Consider the following 15,266-nt stretch of genomic DNA (forward strand, 5'->3'; position numbering starts at 1 on the left):
AAGGAGAAAAAAAGGAAAAAAACACAAATTACAAGGTTAACAATTGAGTAATGAAGCCCAATAAAAGCAATGATCAATGAAGAATTGAGAAGGGATACCGGTGTAACACCAAACTATGGGACCCATCAGATTCTGTGATGCAATAGGAAATTAATCTGCAGTATATTGCCACTGCAAACATTCTTATCATACTTTATCTCATACTTGATATAGTGCCTCTATCGTATTTAGACAGCCACAAGTTGTGATTGCAGTAAAGAAACATGTTTGACCTCCGTAGATACGCAGAGTCACAAGTGGTAGCAGAAACGGGTCTGTCTGTTGAGCACAAACTCCTCATCCATTAATATCTGGTTGACCCTTTCTCATGTTGTTCTTCTAGCATTAACAGATTCCAGCACACTCTAAATACTGTGGCGGCACCATGTTTTGAACAGCGCATACCATTAAGGCCGAGTCCTTACCGCAGCAGCCTGGGTTCGAGTCTGTCTTCCCTGTCTGTCTCTCTCACTATCAAATAAAGCAGAAATGCCAAACAAATCTTTAAATGATGAAGCATGTAATTAAGTATGATAAAACGTCTGCAGTGGCAAGCTGAAATTCCCAATGAGGTAAAAGAATGTGACGGCTCGCTGAATTCAGTGAAACGCCAGAATGACTGTTGTTTTTATAGGTGGATAGAACATGTTGACGTCCTAAAGGCAGCATTTAAAATGCACTTGCCAAGATGTGGTCGGGTTGGTTGAATATGCTCCTTGATTTAAAAACAGAACTCCCTCTGTTTCACTCGAATAATCTTTGAACAGATCTCAAAATGATTGTCCAACAGGCTGTGGAACCAGCAAATAAGAGGAAATGTAAAAAAAAGAATAGCGTTTAAAAAAGCGTTTAATGTGACCAAGAATAACTTGAGTTTTTGAAGAATGTAAACTCCTTGCTGGCCACTCTTGACAGTATGGTCAAAAACGACACCTCAAGTCAAGTCAAACTTCACACCCGATTCAACTGTTATCAGGCCATTAAATAGGCGTTAGCAGTCGCTATAAGCCCCATAGATGTGGGTTATTAGGGACCTACTACGTTGTAAAAGTGAACTTAAAAGCAACACGTTCTAACACGTTGTAAAACTGAATGAAACGTCACGTTTTGGACACAAACAAAAATGCTTCTTTAGGTTTAGGCAACAAAAACACTTAGTTTAGTTTAGGGAAAAACACCATGTTTTGGGTTAAAATAACTATGAACACAGAGACAACTACACATCTTCCCCAACCTCCACCCCTTATGGAGTTTCACACTGTCTATACTACAGCGCCCGACTTCCGCTTCTGCTCCTGTCATAATTACTACGGTCGCTAGAGGTCGCTGTCGTCTTCTTTTATGCCTTTTTTCAGTGATCTACCATGTGAATAGATGATAAATCCTACTAGTGGGTGTAGTTGGCCCCTATTGACCCACATCTATGGGGCTTATAGCGACTGATAATGCCAATTACTAGCCTGACAACAGTATAATTGGCTGAACTTTATTTATATAGCATGTTTAAAAACGACCGCAGTGCTGAACATGTACATAATACAAAAAAAAACAAAGCAACAATAAAATGAATGTGTGCATAATGGCAGTAAATGAGTTGCCAGCGAGAAGAGGTGAGTCTTCAGCAGCGACACCCGCTAAGGTTCCCATGTTGAAGCCCAGATGACAAATGAGACGTCACAGTGTTAACCTGAAAATAATGAACTTCTGAAAAGAATATTTAAAAAGCTGAGTCACATATATTTTTCTCAATATCTGTTATCACAGATTTAGGACAGCAAACAGATTTTGAATTATGACTAAGCTTGTAGCCAGGTTGCACTGTCTGCAGGTTTCACAGAATATCAGCGCATAGTTTAAGACAGCAACATCTCTCACTGATTAACTGGCTGTCAGCGTGTAATGGGGGCCAGCAATGTATCATTAATATATGCTGCTTGGGTGGAGGAATCTGAGGTGTGACTGCACAGAGTAAGCACTTCTGTTAGAGAAATTCACTTTTGTGCAAAAAAACCCTGACTTTACCAAATTGATACATGAAGAAAACAGTGTTCATTTGGTAGAAATGTAATTGAAACAGTATGAAGCAGAGTAGCAAGCCACACCAGCCCACAAGACCGTGGTCACATGAAGCGGTCAGATGATAAGGTGAGGTCATTAGGTGAAAGTGCAGAGGATATTATTGTGTGTGTGCAGTGTCAGAGGTTAGGGTGAGACTCAATGATAATGAATGAAGCTGAGCGAAACGAGCTGTAAAAAATGAGTTGACCTTGCACCGCTGAAGCGCCGTCAGCAGGTCCTCTGCACAGCATCAGCACATAGTTGTTAAAGACAACATCTCTTAGTAACCAGAACAGGATGAAGCAATCATAGCATAATGAAAACCAGCGGCTATAAACATAAAAATAAGAACGCTGGAGGGCCGATGCAGAGCGAATGGAGAGGGTGGAGGTCACAGGGAAATATGGATGAGAACAGAAACTGGCTAAGGGATGATAGTGAGATGATGATGAGACGGGAGGAATAAAGTAGTTGTAATGAGATTTTTTTTTTTAAATAAGAGTGCAGTGAGATGGCGTCAGAGAGGAAAAATGAGCAGAGATGATGAGAAGAGTATGTGCTGCGACAGCCAGTGTAGCTGAAGAGGGATACTCTGATAGACAGGGATGTGACAAGGGCAGGGCAGGCAGGAGAGCAAAGGATGGACATTGAGACAGGGAGCATGGCAGTGTCAAGGAGGATGAAGAATGTGAGAATGGGAAGCAGATGTGTTCACAAGCTCCTCGTCCCTCGGCCCTCGTATCCTGACAGGAAAGCAGGCAGGAGTCACAACAAGAGCTGGAGAAAATACAAGCCTGCTCGGATACACATGCACAGGCCTGTACTAAAACAAAACAGATTCTTTATATTTAATTGTATGCATACTGCATGACGTTTGCATTCATACCTCTGGTTGTTGTGGTCGTGGAGCACCTGCCATAATACTCCATACTGGGGAGGAACAAATGTACCAGTGACGTGTTGTTACCAGAGTAAGTAGGGAAAGTTTTTATTTATCTATTTATTTATTTATTTTATTTTATTCACAAAATGAATTTACAACCAGTAAGGCAAAAATCATTACAATCACAAAGTTATCATCCTCAAAACTGAGCAGATATCACAATAGACATAAAACATTTACACAGACAATAAAATGAAATAAATACATTTTAAAAAAGCACGACATGAATAAAAACAAAGTTAAAAAAGGGGCATTAAGCGATCATTGGTTATAGATAGTTTTCAAGTAATACAAAGAGATCATTGGCATATGAAGATGGGTGGGGTCTTTAAGAATTTTGCCTTATGAATAAAGAATTTGGCTAAAATTTGTAAAACATTAATCATTAGGTCCAATTTTTTGTCTTAAAATAAAACACCAAAAATAACACTATTATGATCAATAGTAGGCATTGCTGTGGATTTGGTTCTTAACCATTCCATGAATTGTTTCCAGAACAACAGGGTATGGGAGCATGAAACAAAGAGCGCACCCAAAGTTAGCAAATCGGTGGACGGGGAAGCATTCATCTAATTTTCTTTGGACGATTTTGCTGGTGCAGGAAAGGAAAACAAAGGCATAGGTAAGTAAACTGAAGTTTAATATGTGTAGCGTTTAATGTGGAAAGTTAAGACTAAGAGAAAGGTATAGCCCCGCTGTGACTGTCAAAACAGTTCTGTGTCATTTTAATAAAGTCAGTACTATCAGGTCCGGTACAAGTGCTGCATATCATATCATCAATTAAAAAACCCTGGCCAAACTGTTTTGTCAAAAGGAGCATGGTCCTGCCAATTACTGACTTTGCCAACGCTACATGCCTGTTTTTTTAATGATACATTAAAGAGGTCTATACTGTTAATGGATAATGTTTAATACATTAATACCCAAATGTAATATATGTTTCGAGATAATAGGTATATAGCTACGTTTCAGCTTTAGGAAACCAGGCTCTTTGCCCCAGCCTGGCCACCCCAACAATAAAATGTCTAGACCCGCCCCTGCTAAAACACAAACAGTAAGCTACAACAGGGCAAACAGCAGCAGTGCAAGTTGAAACCCCCATAGGGCCAGACAGGACAGCAGCTGAATGCTCTGCTGTCCCTCGGGAGGACTGTCCTATTGGTGACCTGGGAAAGACACAGCAGAAAAGGAGAGCATGATGATACGAAATACAGATGCTCCACAGAGACAGGTGGAGACAGAGCAACATTTCCTGCTACAATGTAGCACATATGAAGAAATTAAGAAAAAAATCTTTACAAAAATTAAAGGTAAACTTCAAGATTTTGATTCCCTCTCTGACCAAAATAAAATACAACATCTACTTGGTGAAAATAGTGTCATTGCCATAGAAGCTGTAGGATATGTCAGTGCATGTCACAGCCTAAGAGACAACCACAACAACACATAATAGATGTAACTCACACTCTGCCTTTTATTTACTCCTCTACTTCATGCTTTTTTCTTTTCTTTTATATTTATTATTTGATATTGCAATATATTGTTATTAATTGTTATTTATTTGTTTGTTTCTTTTATTGACACAACAAGCATTAATTACTTCTTTATTTATGCATGTTCTTTTTAAATATCTATATATTGTAATTTGCTTAATGAATCGTATATATGAATATATATATGTTTTTGTTTTTATTTTGTTCTTTTTTTATTTTTATTTATTATTGAATTGACGCTTAGGCAACATTGTTCACCTGACAGTCATGCCAATACAGCAAATTGAATTGCATTGAAATTGAATTGCTGCTTTTTGTTTTTGCACATGCATGAGATAGCACATTGTCACTAAATAAAAAAGAGTAAAAACAAAAGTCACATGGGAAAGTCCTGATAAACTGTGATAATGGAACAGAAAAAAGGCGATAAATCAGCTGCAGGTGTATCTACGGCCACAGGGGGGCGCCAGCTCCAATGACGAGACAGCAATCTGGAAGTGATACGTCATAAATGATTGCGTTCACGGACCGCCGAGTTCACAGGAGTTCACGGGAGTTCACGGGCCGCCGGGTTAGCCATTCTTCTAATACACCCATGGGGCTAGCACTTCAAACACCATCATTGCATATGGGTTGTGGTTATAATTAGCATTATTCTACCTTGGCATGGTTTTAAAAAAAGTTGCCTCTATCTTAATTAACTATTTTAAGGCACCACCTGTTGCTAACTGACACACCCACTGAGGAGCTTCTACCTTCATTAAGGTGTGTGAGAACTGCTTTTTAATCCCTGATGTGATGATAGAGCCTCATTCAGCTTTTAATTTGAAGAGCACAGTGTATATATACAGCTCTGGAAAAAATTAAGAGACCACTTCAAAATGATCAGTTTCTCTGTTTTTACTATTTATTGGTATGTGTTTGAGTAAAATTAAAATTTTGGTTTTATTCTATAAACTACTAACAACATTTCTCACAAATTTCAAATAAAAATATTTTCATTTAGAGCATTTATTTGCAGAAAATGACAACTGGTCAAAATAACAAAAAAAGATGCAGTGTTTTCAGATCTCGAATAATGCAAAGAAAACATGTTCATATTCATTTTTAAACAACACAATACTAATGTTTTAACTTAGGAAGAGTTCAGAAATCAATATTTGGTGGAATAACCTTGATTTACAATCACAGCTTTCATGCGTCTTGGCATGCTCTCCACCAGTCTTTCACATTGCTGTTGGGTGACTTTATGCCACTCCTGGCGCAACAATTCAAGCAGCTGGGCTTTGTTTGAGGGCTTGTGACCATCCATCTTCCTCTTGATCACATTCCAGAGGTTTTCAATGGGATTCAGGTCTGGAGATTGGGCTGGCCATGACAGGGTCCTGATCTGGTGATCCTTCATCCACCCCTTTACTGACCTGGCTGTGTGGCATGAAGCATTGTCCTGCTGGGAAAAAAAACACTCCTCAGAGTTATATATATAATGCAGTAACATTTACTCAGGGTAACATTTTAACTGACCTACTTTTTACTTTAGAGTTTTTAGAACTTGAGAATTTAGAGTTTTTTTACACAATGAGTTTGACTTTTTGTTGAGTAAAATGTATTTAAAGTACAATATTCTATTACACTTTCCACCTCTGCGCACATGTACACGCACACACATGCAGCATCCCATAAGGCACTGCTGTTCTCTATTACTCAAACATTTGATTTAACCAGAAATGAGAGCACGGGCCCTTGAAAGCATGATGTCAGCACATATATCATATAGAAGGTACGCACAAAGCTAAAACTTGTGGAAAGCTAAAGGGCATGTCTCTCTGGTTGTTTCTCAGTGCTGAGCTTGTGTGTAGAGGAGGAACGCACACATAAAGACAGGAGCGCAGGGGAAGCGTGAAGATTCCAACCCGATTTTCTAGCCACTGAAAGCCACAAATTTAGTTATTCAGCTATTTCCTGATGCAGATTCCAGTTTGAGACACTCTGTAGGGAGAAATGCACTGACACAGACACACAAGCAGCACACAAAGGCAAAGGCGCCACAAATGACATCAAAGCCTTTGAGTGGCACGACACTCAAGGGGTTGCGTGCAGATGCATTAATAACGGATGTGTGTGTGCGCGCTGGCTGGCGTGTGTGTTGCTCACACGTCCCGAGACGACTCTCGAGATCTTAAGAGAGCTGCCCTCTGTGTGTGTTTGACAGCCAAGTGACACTGGTGTTAGCATACCAAAGCCTTGTGTTTCCCAGACTCCATTAAGATGTGGCTACTCCAGCTGGGCTCTGTAGCTCTGCCAAGCGTCTCACACACACTGCAACTACTGTTACACAGCAGGACAGAAAGCAGGGGCATTTTCAGTGAGGATAAATGGAGGAGCACACTTTCAAATGCAGCACATTGCATGCCATCCTTTTTTCTTTAGTTCTGCTGAGGAGAAACAGTGCGGGAAGTGGTGCACCGATTCTGTGGAATACATTTAAACTCCCATGTAGATATTCCACCCCTGCCACTTAGAATTTCCTTTACCGAGAGCATAATTAAATTATCGGCCGTCTCTTCTGTTAACTAGCGGAGATACAGAGTTAATGTGCTAAATGCCACAGGGCTGGAGCTGCTCTGATTCAGGGAATCTTAAGTGACCTCTCGTCAAAGCATTTCATTCTGCACTCTGTTTTTCTGTTTTTCTTCTCTGGGTGACAGGCTTGACAATCGCAACAAGCATCATCTTTGTCTGGGGCTCTGGAAGTGCACATGCACACATACACACAAAGTGTCACAATGATAAGAGTGCAAAGTGGGACTATAAAAAGAAGTGTGCTAAAAAGAGAGGAATCTGGTCCCGAGATGCTGGGATTTTGTTGGTGACTGTGGATCACAAGCCCCGGTGTCAGAGCCAAAAGCAGACAATAATCCTGTGTTTGGGCGAAAGTGTTTGAGAGGGGACGTGATGCTGTCTATATCCGTGCTTACAGTGCAGAGCCCCTCTGTACTCATGCAGGCATTTGGTCTTCAGACTGTAAGGAAACTTAGTTAAGGATAGATATTTTTAGAGGACAGTTTCTGTTGTTATATGAAGTTAATGAGAGAAATTGTCTTCATTTTTGCAGAATACCCTCTTGGACACACTCAATTAACCCAGTCTTTACCTCTTATAGGCCATGCAGTAAAGTGACAGCAGTCGTTTGAAACTACAGTATATGTACTCCCAGTAGAGCCCTTTAACTGGCAGCTCATGCTCCAACTGTGGCCAGTTTTTGTTGTCTTTTGTTGCCGATTGCTAGGTCCCCAGATGTTCTGCTTGGAGCGTTGTTAAGAACCACGGTATGGCCGCTTGTAACCGCCAAATGTGAAGTTGATTGGATGAATGGTTCTCGAGATATGCAAAGGACAGTCATACATACCTACATACATACATACCTAGACAGACAGAGAATACTTCCTTTAGTTTAGATGATGCTGCCACAGCGCCACCTATTGGCCAAATGGTACCAAATTTGTCATGGTCACTCAGACATCATATCTTCATATGTCCACCAAATGTGGTCGCAATAGCACAAAGCGTTCTGGAGACATGACATTTTTTTTAATACAACATCAAAACTTCCAAAAAAATAACGAGGCACCTTTCCGCTCGGTCCAGAGATGTTCGGTACCGAATTTGGTGACGAGGAGTAGCAAAAAAAATCTGAATTGGACACAATTAAAAATGGTGGAAAATGTAAATGGGCGTGGCTTATATACATCAGACCGGCAATACGTCATCCAGAGTGGACTCGCATGACCACGCCCCCTTTTGGGGGAGAACAATCCTGAGTCCCTCATAGACAGGAACAGCATAAACAGAATAAGTTGAAACATGTCTCCAAACTTCTACTTTAAACAAACTGGTAATAGTAATAACGCTACGCCGAAGAGTTGCTGTGTAGTTGGCTGTACCAACAATAAATAAAAAAAACACTGATCTCCAATTTGTTCCCCTGCCGTGTCCTAGAAAATATATAATAGAGGGGCTTTATGGCTCCAAGCTATAGACTAGACCAGCATTGTGAAATTCGCGGAGGCTGCGCTCCCTTTTGGGGGAAAGAAACTTGCTGTCACATGAGAGAAAATGCTGAAAAGCTATTGTGTAGAGGGTTAACCGAGGCTTTCACACTGAGATTTGAGGCACATACGATACATGAATATTCACTGTTAGTGTGGAAAATCGCTAAATGATGCTGGTGACAGTGACTAACATGGCTGACTAACGTTAGTTTGAGTGTGAGGCTGCTGCAGTAATACAGTCACGCATTAACGTTAAAGCATCATCAGACTGTCGTCTCCTACTAAATCTCAGCCTATAGATCAAACAGTTGGCTGTTAACACGTTGGTTATTTACAGACAACAGGTAGCCTAATGTGCTTCAATCAAATATGTATAGAAGTCTGGATAAGCAACATCCGGCCACTGTGTTGGACGGGGGAAGACTGAAGGGACATGGCGGCAATGAACCAGGTTCAGGCAAGGTCGCAAAATAATTATTAGACATGTGTATAAAACAAACGTTTGTATAACAAGAGATAAATGCATATGAATTTGTCAAAATTACAATCCAAACATATGTCTATGGGATCTTCGTATTTCTATCCCCCAAAAGGGGACGTGGCGTTGACTTTTCTTACCCGTATGTGCTGGTCTGATCTGTCTAGACCCATGAAATCCAGAAAAAAAGATTTTTGTTTCTGAAAGTTACAGTTCATACTGTGAGTTACAGGCCAAGACATAAAGTTCATTGTTATTGCGCCACCATCTGGTCAAATAGTACCACATTCAACACTATACTCCCTTTGGTCCACAGCAATACACCCGCCAAGTGTGAAGTAGATCAGATGAACGGTCCTCGAGATATGTGAAGAACATTCAGACAGACAGACAGACAGACAGAGACTCCTGAATTTATAGATGAAGTGTAAACTAAATGTCGTTTTACGGTTTGCACTCTGTACAGTATTCATAGCATGCAGTATAACCACATTATTATTCAGAATAGTGAAAATAGAGCCACTGACCACACTCTGTGAGGAAATGCTTGGGCAGAGGCAGCGGTTCCAGACGAGCACACTGAAAGCAGATGGACTTAAAAAAAAAAACACAGGCAGGGGGACGGGGTACTGTATCTTTACAAGTTTAATTTTATTGGTGTAATTTGACAATAACAATGATGGTATAAAAGAAAATCTCCATCATACAAATTTCAATAATCAAAAGATAATATGCCGATACACAAACAGATCCACATAAGGCTGACATCAAGTTTTGACAAGTGGCTTCAAATGGCTTCAATTCAAGGAGAACAGCTCTCCTTACAATCAGAGAAGATATATATTTTTAAATTTAGCAATCTGTATCCTTTTTTTTTTTTTTAAATAGTTAGCTTTCATACAAAAAGAAAAAGAAAATCGGTGTAGATTTGAGAGTGGATTGTGTCGCTGGTTTGGGTGCCTGTGTTTCGTTGCATTGTAAGCATATGGTGTTTTTTGGCTGACACATCGCTATCCTGCTGTGCTTTCCTCTGACCTACACGTAACCCCGACCGCTGCTGCTATCAAAGAGACATCACACGCAGAAACAAGGACACTGAACTTCATGTGAAGTGTGTTGCCTATACGTCTGCCATGATGCGTCTCTTCTACTGCTGCAGCATGTTAAGTAACGGGAAGGCCTCGGGAATGCACAACACCTCAGATTGTGAGAGGAATCTTAAAATTCATGGGATAAGGATATTTTTTAATTTAAAAAAAAAAAAAAGAGGCTGTGCTGGGAAGCAGTGATGTAAAAACATTGATGTCGCTGTGTAAAGCTTCACAAATGGCACCAGATAAACCCGCAGCCGAATCCCTCCAAAGCCTTGTTCTTTATGCTAGCATCTGTAGTGATTTAAGACCTTATAGAATTTCTAAAACACTACACACAACAATATTTACAATGATCGTTTTTCTTGATATGCACTTTTTTTTCAATTTAAATATTTTTGCTTATAAAAAAAAACAAAAAAAGTGAAAAAACACTGCAATAAATTAAGAAGCTTTAAGGCTGCCAGTCTTGTCAGATGCCCAAAAAAAGGTCCCTTCATTTAAACTGGTACAGAATGGATGAGAGCAGGTGAGCTTATGGTACGATGAAGCCTCTTTAGTGAGCAGCAGGCTTGGTCTTGGTCTGGATTGAGACCATATACGGTATATATTTATATATAACAGGGACAAAGACTAGCCAGCATGCTCTTATCACAAACTGAAAACAATCCATTTCCTGTTTTAAATAAAAAGCAAGAGAGCGCTGACTGATTTGCCCCCGTTAGTCATGGTGGACAAAGCTGTCTAGTAGTCAGAAAAAAACCATCTTGTTGATTATTGGCTGATGAAGCAGCTCGTTCTTGAGGAATATCGAGCCTAATACTGACTCTAATAACGTCTACGTCACCCAGAGATCCTCTTTTATACTGAGAGGTCGCTCCGGGTCTGATTCTTCACCTGAACGCTCAAACTAAAACCATTTGGCTTTTGCTTTATGTCCATCTAGCTTTTAATTTAAAGCAATGACAAAAAAAATAAAAGATAATATACAGTGTATCATGTAAGTGTCAAGAACTAGAAAAAAAAGAACCTGTGAGTTGTTAACAACCAGGTCGCTATAAATCATTTTCACATCAGTGCTGGAAAAAAAAAATAAACACCTCAAAATCTAGATGGAGGTCAGTTAGACCTCCTGAGAGGTTTAGCCATTTAACTCAAACACACGCGGAAAGGAAAACTTAACACAAATGCTGCTACTGTTCACGACTTCCACTGGGCTCCTCCTGAGTGATTGGCTAGGAGGTAAACATAAGCTTAGCATTAGCTTCACCTGGCTGGCAGGATGAAAAGGCAGCAGGTTTACAAATGTACGGATGTAAAAACACTGGATATCCACGCCACTTATACGCAGGTCGGAGGGATGTTTTGCCTTTAGGATGTTAAGATTGGCTCCAATAAGCAAGTAGAAAGTCCCTCAAAAGGGAGCTCTGGAAGGGTCAGCACCATTGATTATCAATTAATATATATAAAGGAGGTTTCCCAGTGAAAGACGGCGACCACTAGCATTTTTTTCGATTAGGCGTTTTGCTCTTCCTGTGGTTGTCACACAAAATGGCCTTCCTCCAACGTGTCTGTTCAGCAGATTAATACACACCAGGCTACGGGTTCCCGTTCCATTTCATCAAAACCAGTTCATTCATTCAGAGGATAGTCTGCGTCGAAACGAAATGGAACGGCTCCCCCGTTTACACAGACCTGAACCTCACAATCCCACATAAATACACATTACTACGAGTTTCAGTGCATCTAACACGGTCTGTCATATGTCACCTACTACATCATCACGTCAACCGCAAGAAAAAAAACAAAACAATTACAGAAAGTAATTCATAAAAGATCAAATAAATAAAATGAGGTCCAGCCTCTTTACTTCTTATTTCATTGTGGGAACACAACAACCACATTTTCCCCCCCAAAAAGATACATCTTAAGAAATGCATACAAGGCGATTTGTGTGAAATGAAGTAGCTGCATGACTAGAGGACAGACGGTGAGGACAGAGTGTCTGTGTGTTTTTTTTAAAAGGAACTACATTTATAGTATTGGGATATTTTACTCAAAATCAACACTGTCAAAACACACAAATCAGAGAACAAATCAGAGAAGGGACATTTTTAGCAACTGCTGTGTACTGCTAGAGTGCTGTCAATCTGCGTCAAAGCAGTGTCGGGCTGCATGCCGCCCAATCGGAAATTTCTCCTTAGACCAACATCCTGAAGTTTTGATCTACGCAAACAAACTCGCTGGCCAGAAGCTAAGAAAGCTAATCAGTGGTTTATCGCCCCGGCGTCTAAAATAAGCATCTGCTTTTCCCCTTTCCACATCTACATAAAGAAGTGTAAATTAAAAAAATAAAGGCAGCCATAGATAGATTGGTTGTTGAACAGTTCTCACAGCACCCACAGTGGAGGAGAACTGGCTAACAGTATTACAAACACTAGACAATCTGAACAAAATAACAAAGCAAAAGCTTCTGTAAACTCAAGTGACAGTGACAGCAATCAAGTATTCTCTACCTCCGATTCTCTCCCGTAAAAAAAAAAAATAAAAATATGAAGGTGAGAGACATTAAGGATGTGGGATCTAAAAATAAAACGTTTATCTCTCCCTGGCCTGGACTCGCATACCGCACACAAAGTGAGGTCTAAAAGTCAGTCGGTCCACATATTCAGGGGTGAATTCTCCTGGAGGTCACCCTGACGACCTTACACTGACAACAGGATACATACAGGCCATTTGCATAGCTCTCCCTCACTTATATACACACACGCAGACACACACACACACAGGTTCTGAAAAGGGAGGCATGTTTGCTTAGGCAAAGGTGTGTTGAATGTGAAGTTTGCATACGCAGTCGCTCCTTTTTCTGTCGTCCAATAAGGGTATGCTAGCACCCGTGCTATTGCATCTGTATAGTGAGGAAGTCAGGTCTATGTTCTGCTGTCTGATATTACAGCTTATTGCTAACAGGATGAGCATCGCTCTCCGACATACAGCCACTCGCAGGCAGCCAGAACATCCAAATGCAACTATGCAAACACAAACATCACAGTCTTTTTTTTTTTTTTAAATGGTAGGGTTCACAGGACAAAACATAGTTGGTGAGAGATGATTAAGGTTTTAATATTCTCTAAAGTTAGGATAGACTATTTCACATACGGTATACATGACTGAAAACACTCACTCTTTTATAGATCATTTTCTCTTGCTCTCTTCACTTGTAGATTTTGGCAAACCTTCTGCAGAACCAGCTGCAAGAGTCCACTCAGTTAAAAGTCGCTGCGTGTGGTCGTGGTGTGCATGCAAATGTTTTCACATGCTTTTACTGCATTTATGAAAATAAGAAGTGCAAGAGCAAAGTAAAAAAAAAAAAATCAAAGCCTCAGGGACCAGGTCAGCACATGTAAGTCAAACTGTTGCGTGCGTGCACGTGTGTGAACTTGAATGCGTGGCTTATTTTAATAAACAAGCACAATAGTGAGGGCTGAGCTAATTGTTGACTGAGTAAGGAAATGAATGAATGAATGAATGGATGCTGAAGGCCAAAATGGTGCAAAAGGCATGTGGAGACCGAAGACTAGATAAGCCCAGATGAGAGGAGTGATGGACTGTGGCACAAGCAAGTGCAGCATTTATCCTTAATTTCTTTATATGATTTATCCAACGTACTTATTTGAGTCTCCTTTTTTTTTGCATACAAACAAAAAAAAAAAAAAAAAGCAAAGAATCGATCAACTAAAAAGTCCTAAGCAGTGCTGCAACTGGTGAGATATGGCTGATGTCCCAGAGGACTTTGATTCCCAGGTGTTTTTTATGCAGTCCAGCTGTTCCTACGTCAGTAGTCGGCTATGGGTGCAAGCTTTCTGCTCAAGGTGACTGTGATGTTGGTGTAGAGAGGCCTCCTGGACACAAGGGGGGAGTAGTTTAGGTTGTTAAGACCATCCACTCTCTGTCTCTCCTTTGAGTGGCGTAGTAGACTATACCTGCAAGAACAAACAAGCAGTAAATCAATGAGGCGAGGAGAGATAAAAAAAACAGTATGCTCTGCATACTCTGTTTCATCATCCCACGCCATGTTATTAAAGCTGCAGTGCGTAGAAATGAAGCAAATATGATTTAAAAAACATTATTTTTATGAAATGGTCACTATATCCTGACAGTGCTGCATGAGACAGGTAATCTGAAAAAAAATCATGCACTTCTATGTCCTCTGGTGCTCATAAAGACATCTGTAAGCTTTCACAGACCGGAGCAAAACAACCAATCAGAGCTGATCTGGAGCCTTGCCGTCTCTGAGCAGCTGTCAATCACTCGCGAACTCCGATCAAACGGTCAAACTAGGCAGCGCTGATAAAATATGAATCAATATTCTGTTATTGTAATGCCTATTTCTCGCCTCAAATGTTTTCAGAAACACCTTGTAGTGTATTATTTAGCTGTAAAATTAGGAAGTTTGTTACTCAGCAGCCATGTTGAGATCAGTTGAGGAAATACCAAGCACCGCCCACCAGCAGGAGCACAGCCAATAGGAACGCTCTCTCTCTGAAATGACCTGTGAGTGGCCAAAGTCTCCCGTCACGGGCTAGATTTATTAAAGCCTGAAAACAGAGCCACGAGGAGGTGCAGAAGTGTAGTTTTCTCTCAGAACACTTGAACTACAACATGCTGAAAGGTTATTATGGATTTTTTGCCCAGTGATGCAAAAAAAATTCTGCCTACTGAAGCTTTAAATGGTTACATTTCCTGACATTGAGAGCGTCACTGTCTGTGGTTTAGTCAGAAAGTGGCAGTTACATTCCAAGGAAATGATCCATCAGCAGATCACCGCAGTGTTGTTAGCATGAATACACAAGAATAATAAGGACCATTTCATAAAAGATTTACAAAGACATTTATTTTGAAAAGGAGAAATTATTTATAGAGAAAAAGAGACCTTTATTCCTTGGGCTGTCTCAAGTAACTTTGAAAATGCGGAAAGAGGCTGATTGGAATTCGGGCCCGAAGCATACAAGCAAATCACATGCAAAGTCTTTAAAAGAGTTGAAATTCTCTCAAAGTCACTGCTGCTCTGGCTTTTCATGTGACCGGCTTACACCACATGAGCCTGAGCCT

The 15,266-nt window shown here is 40.4% G+C and overlaps 1 protein-coding gene across 1 annotated transcript in view; it reads right to left on the minus strand.

The window, feature by feature from the left end:
- Positions 1-9,690: 9,690 nt before the first annotated feature.
- b4galt5 (UDP-Gal:betaGlcNAc beta 1,4- galactosyltransferase, polypeptide 5) overlaps positions 9,691-15,266 on the minus strand; it is a 42,809-nt gene continuing 37,233 nt past the window's right edge. Inside the window, exon 9 of the mRNA XM_074644109.1 lies at positions 9,691-14,137. Coding sequence (XP_074500210.1) covers positions 13,990-14,137 — 148 coding nt within the window. The 3' untranslated portion in view covers positions 9,691-13,989. The remainder of the gene's footprint in view (positions 14,138-15,266) is intronic.

Source organism: Sebastes fasciatus, chromosome 8 (assembly GCF_043250625.1).
Source record: "Sebastes fasciatus isolate fSebFas1 chromosome 8, fSebFas1.pri, whole genome shotgun sequence".
Lineage (NCBI taxonomy): Eukaryota > Metazoa > Chordata > Actinopteri > Perciformes > Sebastidae > Sebastes > Sebastes fasciatus.